Below are 19025 nucleotides of genomic sequence, written 5' to 3'. Positions count from 1 at the left end.
AAGGGAAGAGTTGACTGAAGTAGGGAGAACATGATCAGACGAGATAGGTTGAGGTGTAGGATGCAAGGGTGTGGCTAAGGGAGTGGTTGAAATAAGAGGTGGGGAACTAGTAGTGGAAGATTGAGCTGGCGACAAGACAAGAAGTCTAGAACTAGACTGTGACTTAGTTATAGGTGGTACAGATTGGTTGGCAATGGATTGAAATGGAAAGACTGTTTCATGAAAGGTAATGTGACGAGAGACATATACACGCCCATTACTATCCTGACAAAGGTACCCTTTGTGCATGGGAGAGTAACCTAAAAATGTGCATGGGGTTGACCTAAACTGTAATTTATGAATGTTGTAAGGGCGAAGGTTAGGGAAACACAGACACCTAAAGACACGTAGAAAGGAGTAATTTGGTGAGACTTTAAACAATTTTTCATATGGTGAGACTTGATTTAGAAGGGAGGAAGGTAACCTGTTTATCAAACACACAGCAGTGCTGAAAGCATCGGGCCAGTAGGATAATGGCATGGTTGCATGAGCCAGCATGGAGAGTCCAGTCTCGACAATCTGCCTGTGTTTGCGTTCAACTAAGCCATTTTGGGCAGATGTATATGGACAAGTGAAGCGATAGAAGATCCCTTGTTGAGCCAAATAGGACTTCAATGCATGAAATTCACCGCCTCTATCTGATTGCAACGCTTGAAGCCGACAACCAAGAGCACGTTCGGCTTGGCGATAAAACTGTGGAAACACAGTGAGCACTTCCGATTTCTGTTTCAGAAAATACACCCAAGTATATCGTGTATATGCATCTGTGAATGCAACATAGTAACGGAAACCATCAGAAGTGACAGGGGCTGGTCCCCAAACATCAGCAACTATCACCTGCAGAGGTGCATTATGGGTAGTCAAAGACTGCTGAAAAGGAAGCTTGTGCTCTTTGTCCAGATGACAAGCAATACAATGAAATGAGTTTTTATTTGTGCCAAGAGAAATATTACAACTCAATAATGCCTTTGTAAGCGTAGCATTACAAGGGTGGCTTAGTCTAGCATGCCACACAGTTAGAGAAATAGTAGAAGTTGCTGAAAAACATTGAGCCGAATCTGAAGTCAAGGCGTTGGGAGCAAAGTCTTGTAAGTGAAGTTTATACAACCCGTGCTGTACTGATCCTCGAAGAAGTACCTCTCCAGTCTTTAGATCACGTACTAGGCACTGTTTAGGAAGAAACTCAAAAATCACCTGATTATCTCTGGTAAACTTGGAGACAGACAAAAGATTTTTTGTTATACCAGGCACAAGCAGTAAGGATCTCATGTACAACGGTCTGGTTCGAGTAAGTAAGGAAGACTGACCAGTAGATAAAACAGGGAGAGCAGTTCCATTACCAACATATACTTTACCTGGACCATTGTAGGAGGTGCTGTCACCTATGGCAGTAGCAGAATGGGTAAGATGATGCGTCGCTGTAACACCCCTCGCCCGCATCCGATGCCGGGACGGGGTTCGAGGTGCTACCTGACTTTTACTAACACTTCCATACTAAACAGGGCCATGAAATCTCAAATAATTAAAAACTTTTCTTTTCACATGCAATTTGTCCCTTATGCGAGCTTACGAGGCCCAATACATGCATTCGGGGCGGTTCGGGACCCAATCGAGAACTCATGAAAAACTTAGAAAAATCTCTTGCGTTAAGGCTTCACACGCCCATGTGCTCAGGTAGTGTGGCGAAATAGTCTAATTATCAAGCCTTTTGTCATTCTCACACCACATGCATAGATACATACTTATCCAATAACATACAACGTGGCATAAATGAGCTCTTAAACATCTACAAACATGATATGCTCAAGTTATTTTCTTATGTAATAAATATTATAGAATTTGCCCATATCATTACCACATACTAGACATAACTATCATTACATCACAAACCATTCATGAAGCATTATTAACTATTTACCAATCACTTAATCCTGCATTAGTTACTAGCTCATCAATGAATCTCAATTCAATCTCTAGGCATACATGTTGTAAGCCACATCACGAGAGATAATAACATACATGCATAAGAATAATCATATGGGCCCATAATGTCATTAGCCGACATAGGCCAATTTACATGACTAATACTACCTTAATAACAAGCCAATGCCTTTGGCTAAATCATAATATTACATACTCACATTAAAACCCTATACATGCCATAGACTCGAATCACTTGAATTTACTTACTCGATAACGTTAACTCGATAGGGTGATAATATCTCCGACGGCCTCCAACCCGAGCTAACCTGGAAACTCTAGAAAACATGGGAAAGAAGGGGTAAGCTTTAGTAAGGTCATATGAAAACAATAAGCAACTCATTAACTTGTTTTATCAATGTTTATAACATATTCTCAAGTTTACTACAAGCTGTCTTCCTGAGTAAAAGTCACTAAATTATTTATATCTGGAGCTACAAAACTCCGAATTAAGTTCCGTTAATTTTCCCTGAAACTAGACTTATTTTCCTTTCTTCCATAAAATTTCCAGAATTTTTGGTTAAGCCAAATAGTACAGTTTATTAGTTAAAGTATCCCCTGTTTCAGGGTATGACCACTCTGACCCCTGTGCACTACAAACCGAATTTCTCCCTGTACAAAATTCCAACGACCATGCTGTTTATTTCCCATAAAAATAGACTCAAAAAGGAATCCATTCATGTAGGCTATAACTCTTAATAATTTTTGTACAATTTTTGGTGAATTTCTAAAGTTAGAACAGGGGATCTCGAATTCATTCAGACCCTGTTTCATAAGAATTCAAATATCAAACAATATGGAATTCTTTTTCTTCCCCTGTTTCTTTCATGTGAAAATAGACTCATTAAGCTTTAATCCCATATTTTATTCTGCCTCTAACTCATTTTCCACTATTTTTAGTGTATTTTCAAAGTTACACTACTGCAGTAACTCAAATCTGTCAAGGCTAAATTACTCATTCATGATCTTACCACCTTATCGTTATTGTATCTATTTTCAACCCGAGGGTTAAGTACATACCTGTCCAAAATATCCATTTCACAATACTTACCAATACGTCACCTACATCTTAAGTGTTCTTCCATTCCACTAGAAATTTTACCCGTTGAACACATCGAATATAACTTCGGATACATGGATAATTTGCACATAAGTGCCATATTTGTAGCCAAGCTACCATGTAACCCGCCCATAAGTGAACTCGGACTCAACTCAACGAGCTCGGGCGTTCGCATCCATAAGTGAAATCGGACTCAACTCAACGAGTTCGGATGCCTAGTTACATCTCACGAACTCGGACTCAACTCAACGAGTTCGGACATTCCACATCCATAAGTGAACTCGGACTCAACTCAACGAGTTCGGATGCTCAACCATCCTAGTGACATGTCACTTGTATCCTAATCTATTCCTAAGGTTCAAACGGGATTTTCCTCGAACCCGTCTCCTTGCTATCTTCCGTAAAATACCGAAACCAATACTCGGTAGCACTTTATATTTAACAAATAATACACTTAATTTGCATTTTATTCGAAAATAACCACAAAGCATATATTTCATAATAAAATTCAGCATAACATATAATTAACATCAATAACTTAAAAATAACCATTATGCTACATTATTTATACATGAACTTACCTCGATACCACAAATGTGAAAAGGACGTACTCGTCCATAAATCGATTTCTTTCCGTTCTAGGTCCAAGTCTCAATTTTCATCATCTATAACATCACATTTAGCCTACTAATCAGTCACAATATTCATATGGGTCTAAAAATCATATTTTTACAAATTTTCATTTTGACCCCTAAACTTTTGCATATTTGCACTTTTACCCCAATGCTCGTAAATTAATTTTTATCACATTTATTTACTCCTTGAGTCTAGATGAACCATTTTCATAACTATAGCAACTCATAATTTCAACTATTTTACACATTTACAACTCATTTTACAACTTAGCAATTTACCCTTTTTAAGGTATTTTCATGCAATTTCTTTCACAAAAGTTGTTTATTAGACAACTAGGACTCATAATCTTCCATAAAAACACAGCAAACAACACATTTACTCTCATGGTAAAACCCTAGACTCTTCATCATTTTGCAAAATAATCCTCTTATGAAAGCTTATGCTTTAGGGGTTCCAAAAATACAAAATCATCAAGGAAAGACATTAAAATCACTTACAAGCAAGGAAATATGTTGCTGAAATTTTCCAGCTTCAAAACCCTTTCTTTGCTGCATATTTCGGTGAAGGGAAGAGAAAATGATAGCTTTTTCTTTTTCTTTTTTTATTTGTTAATAATAAAACTATTTTGTCTAATTTTGACTTTTCAACTATTTTGTCTCCCATGGCCGCCATCACACTTTCAATGGCCTAATTTCACTTTAAAGACCCCCAATTTAAGATACAAGGCAATTTAACACCTTTAGGTATTAAAACACAACTTTTACTTTTTACGCGATTTAGTCCTTTTTCAAATTGGACTAGAAATCGCTAAAATTAATATACCAAAATTAACATGCACTTATAAAATCATATTATAACACATAAAGTAATACTAAAATAATTTTCTCCGCCTCGAATAGTGGTCCCGAAACCATCGTTCGATTAGGCCCAAAATCGGTATTCTGATCGCCCAGAATCCGGTACCAAGCATTGTCACCGATTGTTTCAGAGTGGCAATAAGAGCTTGAGGTTGAGAAACAACCGGAGGAGATGTCTTGACCGATGAAGAAGGATTGGCCACAAAGGGGTTGAGCCAAGTAGGAGCTGAAGCAGATGGAAAATGCCAGCCTGGTTGAGGAGTGAAACCAGCAGTAGGCGGAACCCAATGTGCCACAGAAGAATCAGAACCCACCATACAGATATTAGCTTGCGGCGAGGGAGGAGGTCTGTAGCCTGAACTTTTGTAGGACGTGTCGAAACGATAGTAGCAGCGATCAACAAGGTGCCCCTGCTTCCCACACAATTGACACTGAAACCGTGAACTAGAAGCGCGACCACGCCCGCGCCCTCGAGCTGCGGAAGATGGGCGATAAGCGGGTGTAGGAGCAGTGTTATCAATAATAGGTTGATGTGTCACCATGTTGGCTGAACTGGGAACCTCAAAAACAGAAACTTGCTGACGTGCTTCTGCATCAAGAAGCATAGTGGTGACAGCCTGAGCATTATAGGAAACTTGACTGGCCGTGATGATTGTAATCACCGATTCATACTCAGGAGGCAGGCCATTGAGGATAGCAGTAACATGCTCACGATCACTAATAGTTTCGCCACAACTGGCAAGATTATCACAATACCCTTTAATTTTAAGCAAGAAATCTTTCATGGGGAGATCACCCTTACGCTGAGAGTGTAAGGCTCGTCTGTAGTACATTAGTCTAGAAGTGGTTTTGCTACCAAAGAGATTAACAATAGCATTCCATATATGAGCACTAGTGTAACACCCCTCGCCCGCATCCGACGCCGGGACGGGGTTCGAGGTGCTACCTGACTTTTACTAACACTTCCATACTAAACAGGGCCATGAAATCTCAAATAATTAAAAACTTTTCTTTTCACATGCAATTTGTCCCTTATGCGAGCTTACGAGGCCCAATACATGCATTCGGGGGGGTTCGGACCCAATCGAGAACTCATGAAAAACTTAGAAAAAATTCTCTTGCGTTAAGGCTTCACACGCCCATGTGCTCAGGCCGTGTGGCCAGAAATAGGCTAATTATCAAGCCTTTTGGTCACTCTCACACCACATGCATAGATACATACTTATCTAATAACATACAACGTGGCATAAATGAGCTCTTAAACATCTACAAACATGTTATGCTCAAGTTATTTTCTTATGTAATAAATATTATAGAATTTGCCCATATCATTACCACATACTAGACATAACTAATATTACATCACAAACCATTCATGAAGCATTATTAACTATTTACCAATCACTTAATCCTGCATTAGTTACTAGCTCATCAATGAATCTCAATTCAATCTCTAGGCATACATGTTGTAAGCTACATCACAAGAGATAATAACATACATGCATAAGAATAATCATATGGGCCCATAATGTCATTAGCCGACATAGGCCAATTTACATGACTAATACTACCTTAATAACAAGCCAATGCCTTTGGCTGAATCATAATATTACATACTCACATTAAAACCCTATACATGCCATAGACTCGAATCACTTGAATTTACTTACTCGATAACGTTAACTCGATAGGGTGATAATATCTCGACGACCTCCAACCCGAGCTAACCTGGAAACTCTAGAAAACATAGGAAAGAAGGGGGGTAAGCTTTCGCTTAGTAAGTTCATATGAAAACAATTAGCAACTCATTAACTTGTTTTATCAATGTTTACAACATATTTTCAAGTTCACTACAAGCTGTCTTTCTGAGCAACGGTTACTAAATTATTTATATCTGGAGCTACGAAACTCTGAATTAAGTTCCGTTAATTTTCCCTGAAACTAGACTTATTTTCCTTTCTTCCATAAAATTTACAGAATTTTTGGTTAAGCCAAATAGTACAGTTTATTCCTCAAAGTTATCCTTGATTCACTGTCTGACAGTTTCGACCCTTCTGTACTAAAGTTCAATTATCTCATAGTACAAGACTCTAAAAATGTTGTCGTCTATTTCTCTTGAAACTAGACTCATATTTATACTTACTAATTTTTTTCTAGAATTTTTGGTTGGGCCAATTAGTACAGTTTATTAGTTAAAGTCTCCCCTGTTTCAGGGTATGACCACTCTGACCTCTGTGCACTACAAACCGAATTTCTCCCTGTACAAAATTCCAACGACAATTTCGTTTATTTCCCCTAAAAATAGACTCAATAAGGAATCTATGCATGTAAGGTATGACTCTTAATAATTTTTGTACAATTTTTGGTGAATTTCTAAAGTCACAACAGGGGATCTCGAATTCATTCAGACCCTGTTTCACAAGAATTCAAATATTACACAATATGGAATTCTTTTTCTTCCCCTGTTTCTTTCATGTGAAAATAGACTCATTAAGCTTTAATCCTATATTTTATTCTGCCTCTAACTCATATTCCACTATTTTTAGTGTATTTTCAAAGTTACACTACTGCAGTAACTCAAATCTGTCAAGGCTAAATTACTCATTCATGATCTTACCACCTTATCGTTGTTGTATCTATTTTCAACCCGAGGGTTAAGTACATACCTGTCCAAAATGTCCATTTCACAATACTTACCAATACGTCACCTACATCTTAAGTGTTCTTCCATTCCACTAGAAATTTTACCCGTTGAACACATCGAATATAATTCGGATACATGGATAATTTGCACATAAGTGCCATATTTGTAGCCAAGCTACCATGTAACCCGCCCATAAGTGAACTCGGACTCAACTCAACGAGCTCGGGCGTTCGCATCCATAAGTGAACTCGGACTCAACTCAACGAGTTCGGATGCCTAGTTACATCTCATGAACTCGGACTCAACTCAACGAGTTCGGACATTCCACATCCATAAGTGAACTCGGACTCAACTCAACGAGTTCGGATGCTCAACCATTCTAGTGACATGTCACTTGTATCCTAATCTATTCCTAAGGTTCAAACGGATTTTCCTCGAACACGTCTCCTTGCCATCTTCCGTAAAATACCGAAACCAATACTTGGTAGCACTTTATATTTAACAGATAATACACATAACTTGTATTTTATTCAAAATAACCACAAATCATGTATTTCATGATAAAAAATCAGCATATCATATATTTAACATCAATAACTTAAAAATAACAATTATGCTACATTATTTACACATGAACTTACCTCGATACCACAAATGTGAAAAGGACATACTCGTCCATAAATCGATTTCTTTCCGTTCTAGGTCCAAGTCTCAATTTTCATCATCTATAACATCACATTTAGCCTACCAATCAGTCACAATATTCATATGGGTCTAAAAATCATATTTTTACAAATTTTCATTTTGACCCTAAACTTTTACATATTTGCACTTTTGCCCCAATGCTCGTAAATTAATTTTTATTCAATTTCTATAAGGTTTAAGACATGCTGAACATTTTTCTCTTCTATGGAAACTCCAAATTCTCACTAATTCACACACTTATGACCAATTTGTAACTTTCACAATTTAACCCCTTTTTGACATTTTTACCGAAATTCATTGAATAAAACTCATATTTAACACATCAAACATTCATTATCCACTATAAATCATCAAAACACAACCATATCATGAATGGGTAAATTTTTAAACTCTAATTTCTCTTCAATCAATTGGTAGAAATAGAAAATTTAAGCTTCGGGGATCTCAAAAGTACGAAAATCATTAAAAACGGGACAAAAACCGTACCTATATAAGCCATAGAAGCTTGGCTGAATGGAGCTCATCCATGGCTGCCATTTTCAGTTCTTTCCCACGGTTGAAGAAGAAAGAATGAAAAAAATGATAGTTTTATCATTTTTGTCTTATTAGATTATTTTAATTAATTTACAAAATTACCCTTTTATTTCAACCAAATTTCAAAATACCAAACAAATATCCATTCACTAACTTATTAAAGGAATAATTGTCACATAAGGACTTTCAATTTAAAACTCATAACAATTAGGCACCTCATATATAAAGAACTCAACTTTTGCACTTTTTACAATTTAGTCCTTTTGACTAAATTGAGTGCTCAAACGTCAAAATTTTCGAATGAAATTTTTATGAAATATTTTCATAAATTTATAGACTATAAAAATATAATAAAAATAATTTTTTTTTTCGTCGGGTTTGTGGTCCCGAAACCACTGTTCCGACTAGACCCAAAATCGGGCTATTACAACTAGTGTCCTTACCAATAAGGTGCGGAAGAATCGACTGACTGACTGAAGATAGAAGCCAAGAAGCTAGTGCACTATCCTGTTGCTCAAAGCGAGCAAAATCTGGATTTTCTTGAAGGACGCCATCAGCATCCGGAAGCAACGGAGGAGGCGGAACAGCAGTAGTATCCAAGAAACCTTGAAGCTTATAGGTCTTAATCGCCAGGAGAACTTGTTGACGCCATAACAAATAGTTGTTATCATCAAGGAGAACACTTATTTTCTTGGTAGAAAAGAACCGAGTATCAAGAACTCCATCAGTAAATGTAGAAGCCATGGCCTGTGTATTGGAGTGAACAGCAGACGGACTTGAATCTCGAGACATGAAGAAAGAAGAGAAAAAAAAATTACCAGGAATCAATGGACATCTGATACCATGTTAAACTATAATAGAAACTCTAGAGAAACAGTATACATCAAGAAGACTGATTCATATATTTCACTCTTATTGTTTCTGTACAGCATATGTGCTTATATAACAAATACAAGTGAGTTTCTCAACCGACTAACTGCTTAACAGACTTACCAAAACTAACCGATACTGAACCAATCCTTAGTTAGTTACTCTAACAGGACCCTGGCACGCGACTGCTCCAACCCACCCATACAATACTCGGAGTTCTTTGTTTATGTTGCAAGTATTCAATCTTTGGCTCATCAACGAAAAAAAGTAAGCTAACTTAAAAATAACAACACCTTTAGAAGTGTTATTTCATCGTGAATTCCGCTATTCATCAGTGCTGGAATTGCTCAGGTTTTTATCCATATTCCACCCTTCTTTACCCCCCAAAACTGCGTGCATCTAAGAGGTTGGAGAAAATATTCCGCAACTACATGGAGTTGTATTATCTTTTGTAAAATGTCATTCAAGGATTAGATCACCCACTCTTTTTTATTTATTTATTTTTTATTGGTAAATAATCACACATTCTTTTCATTTCTTCAATATTGAAGGGTTGAAGTCTTATTATGAAAAAAAAAATATAGTAAAAGGTAGCAATGATGATATATATGTAAGGCGGCTGGCTGGATACAAAAACTACTGTCTAGTCTGAAAGAGAAATAACTACTAAGAAATGTGTTTTTAATTGAGGGAAGAAAAAGACAAGTCGACAGAAAACCTCCTCTATATTCAAATGAATTGTTGAAATTATAATGCCAAGGTTCATACATGACAATGACATATATGCTAATCTAAATCTTCACTACGTAGCGCATACTTTTTTAAAATTTTAAACATCATATTTATACTAAAGTAATTAATAATAAGATTTTAAGAAAATCCAAAAATGATGAATCAAAAAAGATGATTTTCTCGAGACTTCAGGCTGATCATTTTTCTAATTTTATCTATAATATTTTGAAGAGAAATGTTAAAATTTGATCAATGATCCATCTTTAATGAATAAATACAGCTTTTGGGCCAAAAGAATTGGTTTCTATCTTTTAAATTTATGTTAAGCCAATATTTATATGATCTTTTAATTTGTAACGCAAGGTTTTTATAATGTGATTTATAAGGTCAAAGGGTATAGTAGGTGGTGAGTTAAGGGAACATATTTATTTTTAGTTAATTGGAGTTGGGAAGGAGGAGCCACCGATTAATTTGCAAAACAAATAACAACATCAAAACTCAGATCAACACAAATTAGGAATCATTTTTATGTACAAAAGGTTGCATTCAGCATCAGAGATCTTGGAGAGTGGCTGACTCGTCTTACAATATCTTCAAGTAAGTCTCTTCAATTCAGATTTTGTCATCCAATTATACCACCTTCTTTTCTTTCTTTTGCCTAGTTTGCTTGATTAAAAGCCAAATCAAAATTACTTGTTTTATTTATATATATATATATATTTGATTGTTTTGTGTTAAATCTGGGATTGGAAGGGGAAAAAAATCCATTTTTTTCATAAACTCAAGAATTTTATATATATATAAAAGTATGGGTGTGTTGTGTTCTGTTTGAGTTTTCAAGGAATATAATTTTAGCTGTCAACTACATATTTATGGCAGTAAGAAAGAAAAGTAAACAGACAGAATCTCCAGTATTTTGCGTTAGAGTTGTTCAAGGCAAAACGTAATTGGATTTTCGTTTATGTTAGAACCAGTTGTGGTTCAAAGGGCGTATGCATGCATGATAGTTTTGACTTTGGGTCGGGTTTGTTGTGGACAGTGGATGTTCCTTAGGGAGTCTCTTGCAGTGATTAATAATGTAAACAAGGACCCGTCAGCTAATTTACATAATTCATTTATGTTTTTTTTTTGTTTGTTTCGCTTGTTCAGGTATCCCTGGAGCTGCTCTTTCCTTCATTTGATTGCTGCGGATTAACCTACTGTTTATTCATTTTTGGTATGTATTGAGCATGTTGTCATGAAATTGTTGCTTTAGTTTTTGGTTCGTTTCTAGCATATACTTGATCTAAAGCTAAGCTTTTAAGTTGTCGCATATTTGGTCACTAGTTATTGAATTTTGGCCAGCCATTTTTTCATATATATGGATTGATGGTTTTCGTTGAGTTTCAAGTTTCTAATTCTGAGTCGGCTTGGGCATGGATTTCAAGTAAAGATTGGGTTGGAGAGGGTAGGACTCATTTGCTGTAAAATAATGTTGTCTGGGCATCTACTAATATTCCAGTGGATGTTGAAGTAAGGAGAGAAGTAGATTGATAGAATATGGAGATGGGTTCAAGGACGGAGGTTGATGAAGATGGTGACAACAACAAGGGAAGAATGTGGGATTTGGATCAGCAGTTTGATCGGTCAATTGAGGAGGAGGCTGGGAGGCTGAAAAACATGTATACGGAGAAGGTATTAAATCGAGTTTTTAGTAAATGAATGCATATAGTTGTTTGGAATTGGATTATTCTGACATGGTTTCAAATTCTATAGCAAACATCTCATTATTGCTGCTGCGGCTTGCTTTCCAAAGTCTTGGAGTGGTTTATGGTGACTTGGGCACTTCTCCCCATGTTTTCTACAATACATTTCCTGAGGAAATTGTAGATCCAGAGGATGTTGTTGGAGCTCTTTCATTGATCATATACTCCCTCACACTTATCCCGCTCCTCAAGTATGTGTTTGTTGTGTGTAAAGCAAATGACAACGGTCAAGGTGAGCTGATATTAGTGAATGAGGATGTATACCTTGTAATCTGAGATATGATGATGATCCTGTTTGTCGTGCAGGTGGAACATTTGCTCTATATTTTGCTTTGTAGACATGCAAACGTAAAAAACATTCCTGATCAACACAGGACCGATGAGGAGCTTACAACTTATAGTTGTTGTACATTAATTCATGAAAAATCATTTGCTGCTAAAACAAAGAGATGGCTGGAGAAAGATACATACAGGAAGAATGCGCTTCTGATTCTTGTCCTGTTCGGTACATGCAATGTCATTGGCGATGGAATACTCACTCCCGCAATATCAGGTATTTTGCTTCTAATCCTTCATGCTTAACCTCCAAGGACCCGTATAGAAGTATCTGCCTTCACCACTCTTTGTTAGCTTCTTCCTCTTCCTTGTATGTTCAAGTGTAATCAACAATGGAAACCGTGTAACATATTGATATCCTAACGTCAATACACTTGTATATCTCCTTCCTCAACTGATGTCTGCTGTGTTTGGCAGTTCTTTCAGCATCTGGAGGCCTCAAGGTGGCCCATCCACGCATGAGCAATGGTGTCTTCCTACCCTTCCATACACACTATTCTTTTTCTTATTCTAGCCTTTTCCTATAATTTTTGTCTATCTTTCTATTAAGTCTATTCTTCTTCCCTTGTGCAGGTGTTATTTTGGTTGTCGCTGTGGTAATATTAGTAGGTCTGTTTAGCATGCAACACTATGGTACGGATAAAGTTAGCTGGCTCTTTGCCCCGATTGTGCTCCTTTGGTTTATTACGATCGGAGGCATTGGCGCATATAATATTTGGAAATACGGAAGCAGTGTTTTGAAAGCGTTTTCACCTGTATACATATTCCGATATTTTAAGAGGAGACGGAGGGATGGGTGGACCTCCCTTGGGGGGATTATGCTTAGTATAACAGGTAAATTGACTATCAGTAGCGTAGCTATTTTCTTTTAGTTATCAGTTTCAAAGTTCAGTGAACTGGTGACCGATGAATTGTTACAGGTACGGAGGCGCTTTTTGCTGATCTAGCCCATTTTCCAGTTTCGGCTGTGCAGCTTGCTTTTACTGTAGTTGTATTCCCTTGCCTGCTCCTAGCGTATTCTGGACAAGCAGCCTACCTCTTTAATAAAGGTGACCATGTGATTGATCCATTTTATCGCTCTATCCCAGGTTGGTGATTATAATTCTTGTGTCTGATATGTAAGTTTGAAAATAAATATATGTATCCTGCAGACTAAAATGTAATTAGTAAGCCTTGCTCCTACCTATACTATCTTTTGTTTGTCCTTTTTTTCTTTTCTCTCAACTGCAGGTTGCATATATTGGCCTGTTTTTGTTATTGCTACTCTTGCTGCTATAGTTGCAAGTCAGGCCGCCATATCAGCAACATATTCAATTGTTAAACAAGCCCTTGCACATGGTTGATTTCCACGAGTGAAGGTTGTGCATACGTCAAAGAATTTCCTTGGGCAGATATATGTTCCAGATATTAATTGGATCCTCATGGTCCTATGCATTTTTGTTACTGCTGGATTCAAGAACCAAAGCCAAATTGCAAATGCTTATGGTAAGTTTATGCTTATTTATATTTATCCAAGTTTCATAGTGCATGGATGGTGCAGCTGACTGAATATGTTACTGCAGGGACAGCTGTGGTGCTCGTGATGTTGGTAACCACGGTACTTATGACTTTAATCATGATACTGGTGTGGCGCAGCCATTGGATTATTGTGACCCTGTTCACAGGCTTGTCCTTGGTAGTAGAGTGCACATACTTCTCTGCAGTACTGTTCAAGATGGATCAAGGAGGGTGGGTTCCCCTTGTTATTGCATCAGCCTTTCTGCTGATCATGTATGTGTGGCATTACGGAACAGTGAAACGATATGAGTTAGAGATGCATGGTAAGGTTTCAATGGCATGGATTCTTGGGCTTGGACCTAGTTTGGGACTAGTACGGGTTCCGGGAACGGGACTAGTGTACACAGAGCTAGCAAGTGGCGTACCCCACATATTTTCCCACTTCATCACCAACCTACCAGCCATCCATTCGGTGCTTGTTTTCGTGTGTGTCAAGTACCTTCCCGTCTACACTGTTCCGGAAGAAGAGAGGTTTTTTGTAAAGCGGGTTGGACCCAAGAACTTCCACATGTTCCGTTGTATAGCTAGGTATGGGTACAAAGACCTTCACAAGAAAGACGATGATTTTGAGAAAAAGCTGTTTGATAACCTATTCTTGTTTGTGCGACTGGAGTCGATGATGGAAGGGTGTTCGGATTCAGAAGAATATAGCTGGTCTGAGCCGCCGAGCGAGCACTCTAGAGACGGCAATGAGTGGGGGAACACCATGGTCTCCTCCAGTGTTAATACCACAGTGGTGTCATATATGAATATGGGACAAATAAGTAGAAGCCAGACGGAGATGGATGAGTTAGAATTCCTCAACAGGTGTAGGGAGGCAGGGGTGGTGCACATTCTTGGAAATACTATGGTGAGGGCAAGAAAGGATGCTAGATTTTACAAGAGAATAGCTATTGATTATATTTATGCTTTTCTTAGGAAGATATGTAGGGAAAATAGTGCGATTTTTAATGTTCCTCACGAGAGTCTGTTGAACGTAGGACAAATTATTTATGTGTAAGCTACTCTTTTTCTATTTTTACTTTAACATCTATATTTATATATATGTATGCCAGCATAAATAAACATTTTTTTTTTATTTGGAATTCGCTTTGCGTTTGAATTTCTCAAGGAATTTTATTTTATTTTTATTTATCAATATATCTCCTGAAGAGTTTAATTCATCCTCTAGTTCTATAAATCCATTAAGGAATAAAGGTTAGAAAATCTTAATATATAACTTGCTTTGTCAGGCCATTATTTTTAAATGTAAGTAGGGTGTAAAGTTGTTTTTTTTTTTTTTGCCATTGATGGTTCTCCTGATAAAATTAGATGATGTTTTAGTTAGAAATAATAAATTTAAAATTTATTGCGAGTTCAAATATTATTAATATTATTAAATTTGTATTTTAATGTATAAAATGTAAAAGATAAAAATAAAAATAAAACACTTATGATAACATAATACATTGCATAAGCAAGGTGGAATATATATTAATGAATTTGAATAGTAGTATTATATTATTTTGTGGACTGATTTCTTGCTTGCGGGAATTAGAAAGAAAATGTTGTTGGGTAAAGCATGGAAAAATGGTTCAAATTCAAATTGGGAATTGCTTCCTTTTCCATTCTTTAATAATAATTAGTTAAAAAATTCATTGGTTAGTGGTAACTAGAAAGAATGAGCGTCAATCATGGAATTTGTCTGTGGTAATTAAGAAAATGAATATTCAGCCGTTGGAGTGGTGTTTAATAAATTAGGTGGTTGCGCTCTGCAGTGCACATGGATGCCTGCCCGCATTTCCAAAGGAAACCATTAATATAATTCTCATGATGCATGCATTGCTAATTCCATGAAGAGATCTTGGGGATAAAGAATTTAATCTCACCGGCTACTGTCTAAAATGCAATGGAATGGAATCTGCGTGTTCACTTTTGAAATCATTCCAACCCAAACTGCTCCATCATTTTTTTTACTAATAAACATATATACATTGCAATTTGTTTCGATCATCTACTATACTGACTCCTTTTACATACAATATAATATAATATAAGCATCTTTTCTAATGTCTCTCATCATCAAAGTTGACCATAATTAACGTGCAAGCGCAAAGCAAGGAGAAGTTGATCCATCGGTATCAGGTTTTTAATTAGTGGAAACTAAAGATTTCATTTCATACAAACTCCAGTCCATAGCATCACCTTACTGGTACATTAATTAAAACTAACGCATTAATTAGATGCACCTTTGTAATCACTATCCCTTTGATCATGAACAATATTGAAATAATAATAACAATGATGATTATAAAAAAAAAAGAAAATAAAAATTATTATTAAGTAGAAGCAATAGCAGATTGAGTATGAGAAGCAGCAAGAGGGGTTCTTCTCGGGTTGGCCGCAAACCTTGAAGAGAAAGCATACATCTGATAGTAAACATCATCATCTACAGCGCTCCCACATCCGCTTCTATCGAAGTTTAGAGAATAGCTCAAGGGGTCATACCGACACTGGAATGAACTTTGCCTACTTGCTCCTGCACTGCGTACCATCTCTTTGCTCTGTTTCTTCACCTTCCTCAAAATCTTTACTAGAACTCTACTGCAACAACACCCATTTTTGACCCCTGACGTTTTACTGCTGAAGCTGCTCCTACCCGTGGCACCCCCGCTTTTGGTGGTGCAGCTGTTTTTGGGGCACCAAAGAAGCCATATTTGTGCCATCCTTTCTCTTTCTAGCTTGTTGGGTTTTGAGGATTTTATGAAATAAACAAAAGGTGGTGAGAGTGAGGGGTTCATATGGATTATTGGATATATACTTGAAACATAATATATAGAGAGAGAGGAGAAGGGAAGTGCAATCACGGTCCTAGGGAGAGAGTGGAGATGGGCGTGGTGGTTTCTGTTACAGATATATATTAAAATGAAATTGGTACCTAATTTTTAACGTAGATAAATCTCATGCAAAGCCAAAATAACTAAAGGAGTCAAATGTGATCTGGTTTCTTTACAGTATTGATATTTCATCATTCACGTGAACTGACCACAACTAGTTAAAAAAAGAAAAAAAGAAACCGCTCGAGAGAAGGTGGAGTTTAAGCAAATTTTAGAGCTAGACTTGCTTCAAACAAGAGGTGCTGTACACATGCAAAGCACGTCTGTGATATTTACAGAGAGAGTCATGGTACTGGAGATACCAACTAGTTAGGATTTTCTGTTTTTTCAAATTTATCATATATCAGTCACTAATAAGTTATGAATAGTTTAGGTATTTTCTAAAAAAATTTCAAATCCTTTAAGATTAATTAATAATTTAATCATTGCAGTTTCCACCTCATTTATACCAAAACATGTAATATTATAATTAATTTATTCATGTATAAATCCTTGAGACATAAATCCTTATTACAAATAATATGCGAAAGAAAGATTCCGTGGGGAGTCTGAAATAACATGAGCGAATGATTGAAGGGCGGGCAGTGGCCGGTGGGTGACTGAAAACAATTAACAAGGGGAATTTCCTTTTTTCACTGCATGCTTGATAGGTATATAAATTATGATAAATATAAGGGTTTACCCCGTAAATTATACTCATTTTCCATATTAATACTTAAACCTTTATTTTTATCTTGATACCTGAACTATAGTTTCATTATACTTTTTTGGCCCCTGCATTAGTGGTGTTAACAAAAATAACAACCAATCATAACACGTCACGTGTCTTTATTAATCGCTGATGTAGACAATGACGTGATGGTTGACCGCATTGATTAGACCGAAAAATTTTATTTTTTTAAATTATAAAATTTATTAAAATAAAAAATTATTTAAAACTTTTTAAAATCATTAAAACCATAAATGATTATTAAAATTTGTAAATAATTAACAAATCAAATAATTCTTCTTCTTCTTCAATTTTATCTACAAATTCTAAAATTTGTAAAACCATAAATGATTATTAAAAATTTGTAAATACAATGAGATTTTTATGTTGTCATCTTTTTCATTTCTTGATTTATTCGGCATTACTATTTTGACATTCACGGTCTTGAAACAATAACAATATTTGATTTAATAAAAATTATAAAATTATTAAAAATTGTGAAATTATCAATTAAATGCCACCGGTTTAAAAATTTTAAATAATTATTTGCATTTTTAATAATTTTCTCAATTTGATATTTTTATAACTTTTTATAATTTTAAAATATTTTTAACAACATTTAATAATAATTTACAATTTTAATATTTTTAATAATTAAATATATTTTACAATTTTATGTATTTAAAAATATTTTTATGATTTTAATAATATTTTCATAATTGTTTATAATTTTTATTTGGTCAACATGGTCAACTCACAATCAATGTGGTCAACAGTCACGTCATTGTCCACATCGGCAATTAACAAGGACATAACGTGTTTTGATTGGTTACTTTTTTAAACACCGTAAACGACAGGAACTAAAAATGTAACGAAATTATAATTTAGATATGAAAAAAAAATTAAATACCAAAATAAGAAGAAAATAGATATAATTCAGGTGAATACAGCCTAAATATTAATTTGACTCAGTCAGTCAAATGATGATATATGTATGAGGTGACTTTGAAATTTAAAGCAGTCCCGTTTTTCTATATTATTATTCATCATGTGGTGGATCCATTCCTGATTTACTGCATTAGTATATACAAATATGCACCTCTTTCTCAGAGTCTCTATCATGTGCGTACAACATGCTCTTTGCAACTAATTTTTAAATTTGCATTCACAATATATTATTAGGGTTGTGTCAGTTTCCACGCGGTTTCACAGGTGGATCTAGTGGGATGGTTTTCCCAGGAAACAAAGAAAAAAAATGTTAGTATTCACCACCTCGAGCTTTGGGGTAAGGACTGACTACTGAGAACTAGGAGGTTTTTTTATTGTTATATAAAAATAAAAATAAAAATAAAATTTTTGTTGCCGTTTTTCATAATCTTTGCCCGATTTAGTTTAATATTTGTATAGTTTTAGGCCCAAAGTTCGAGAGCTAGGGTCAAAGCTTTGAATTGATGAATATAGAACAACTAAACCGACCACTCAAATAACATTTTAGGATTTGTCTGTCATATTAGATTATTTATCCATCAATTTGAAGTGAAGGATGGAGATGGCGTTTGAATGAAAGTTTGGTTTTGGCCGAAAAGAAAAGAGCTTCAGTTTTCATGAGGATATATTACTATAGGATTTGTTTGTTTATAGTTTCCATGCATAGTAGTAGGTTTAGGGTTTTTCTATTTCCCAAGGAATTTCATGCAAAAACAACTACTGCTGGAAACGGTCCCAGATTCTCCCTCCATATAATT

At 35.8% G+C, this 19025-nt stretch overlaps 2 protein-coding genes across 2 annotated transcripts; one reads left to right on the top strand and one right to left on the bottom strand.

Annotated features, from left to right (window-relative positions):
* The first annotated feature begins 10222 nt into the window (after window positions 1-10222).
* LOC108478919 (potassium transporter 11) lies at window positions 10223-14780 on the top strand. The gene is given in 11 exon segments (XM_017781373.2): window positions 10223-10654; window positions 11207-11273; window positions 11559-11750; window positions 11813-12034; window positions 12109-12127; window positions 12129-12355; window positions 12556-12606; window positions 12712-12972; window positions 13059-13226; window positions 13369-13623; window positions 13701-14780. Coding segments are annotated over 9 exon segments (2352 nt in total). The 5' UTR covers window positions 10223-10654; window positions 11207-11273; window positions 11559-11596; the 3' UTR covers window positions 14696-14780.
* A 1040-nt stretch (window positions 14781-15820) lies between these two features.
* On the bottom strand, window positions 15821-16476 carry LOC108478940 (uncharacterized). Its single transcript, XM_017781393.2, has one exon. It carries the CDS (start codon window positions 16473-16475, stop codon window positions 16014-16016), a length of 462 nt encoding a protein of 153 aa, XP_017636882.1. The 5' UTR covers window position 16476; the 3' UTR covers window positions 15821-16013.
* Between the last annotated feature and the right edge of the window lie 2549 nt (window positions 16477-19025).

This window comes from Gossypium arboreum, chromosome 3 (assembly GCF_025698485.1).
Source record: "Gossypium arboreum isolate Shixiya-1 chromosome 3, ASM2569848v2, whole genome shotgun sequence".
Lineage (NCBI taxonomy): Eukaryota > Viridiplantae > Streptophyta > Magnoliopsida > Malvales > Malvaceae > Gossypium > Gossypium arboreum.
The sequence above is the reverse complement of the archived record's forward strand: the minus strand, read 5'-3'. Positions and strand labels throughout refer to the sequence as shown.

Excerpts from the sequence above, each read along its gene's own strand:
- LOC108478940 (XM_017781393.2), bottom strand. The coding sequence starts at position 16,475 with ATGAACCCCTCACTCTCACCACCTTTTGTTTATTTCATAAAATCCTCA.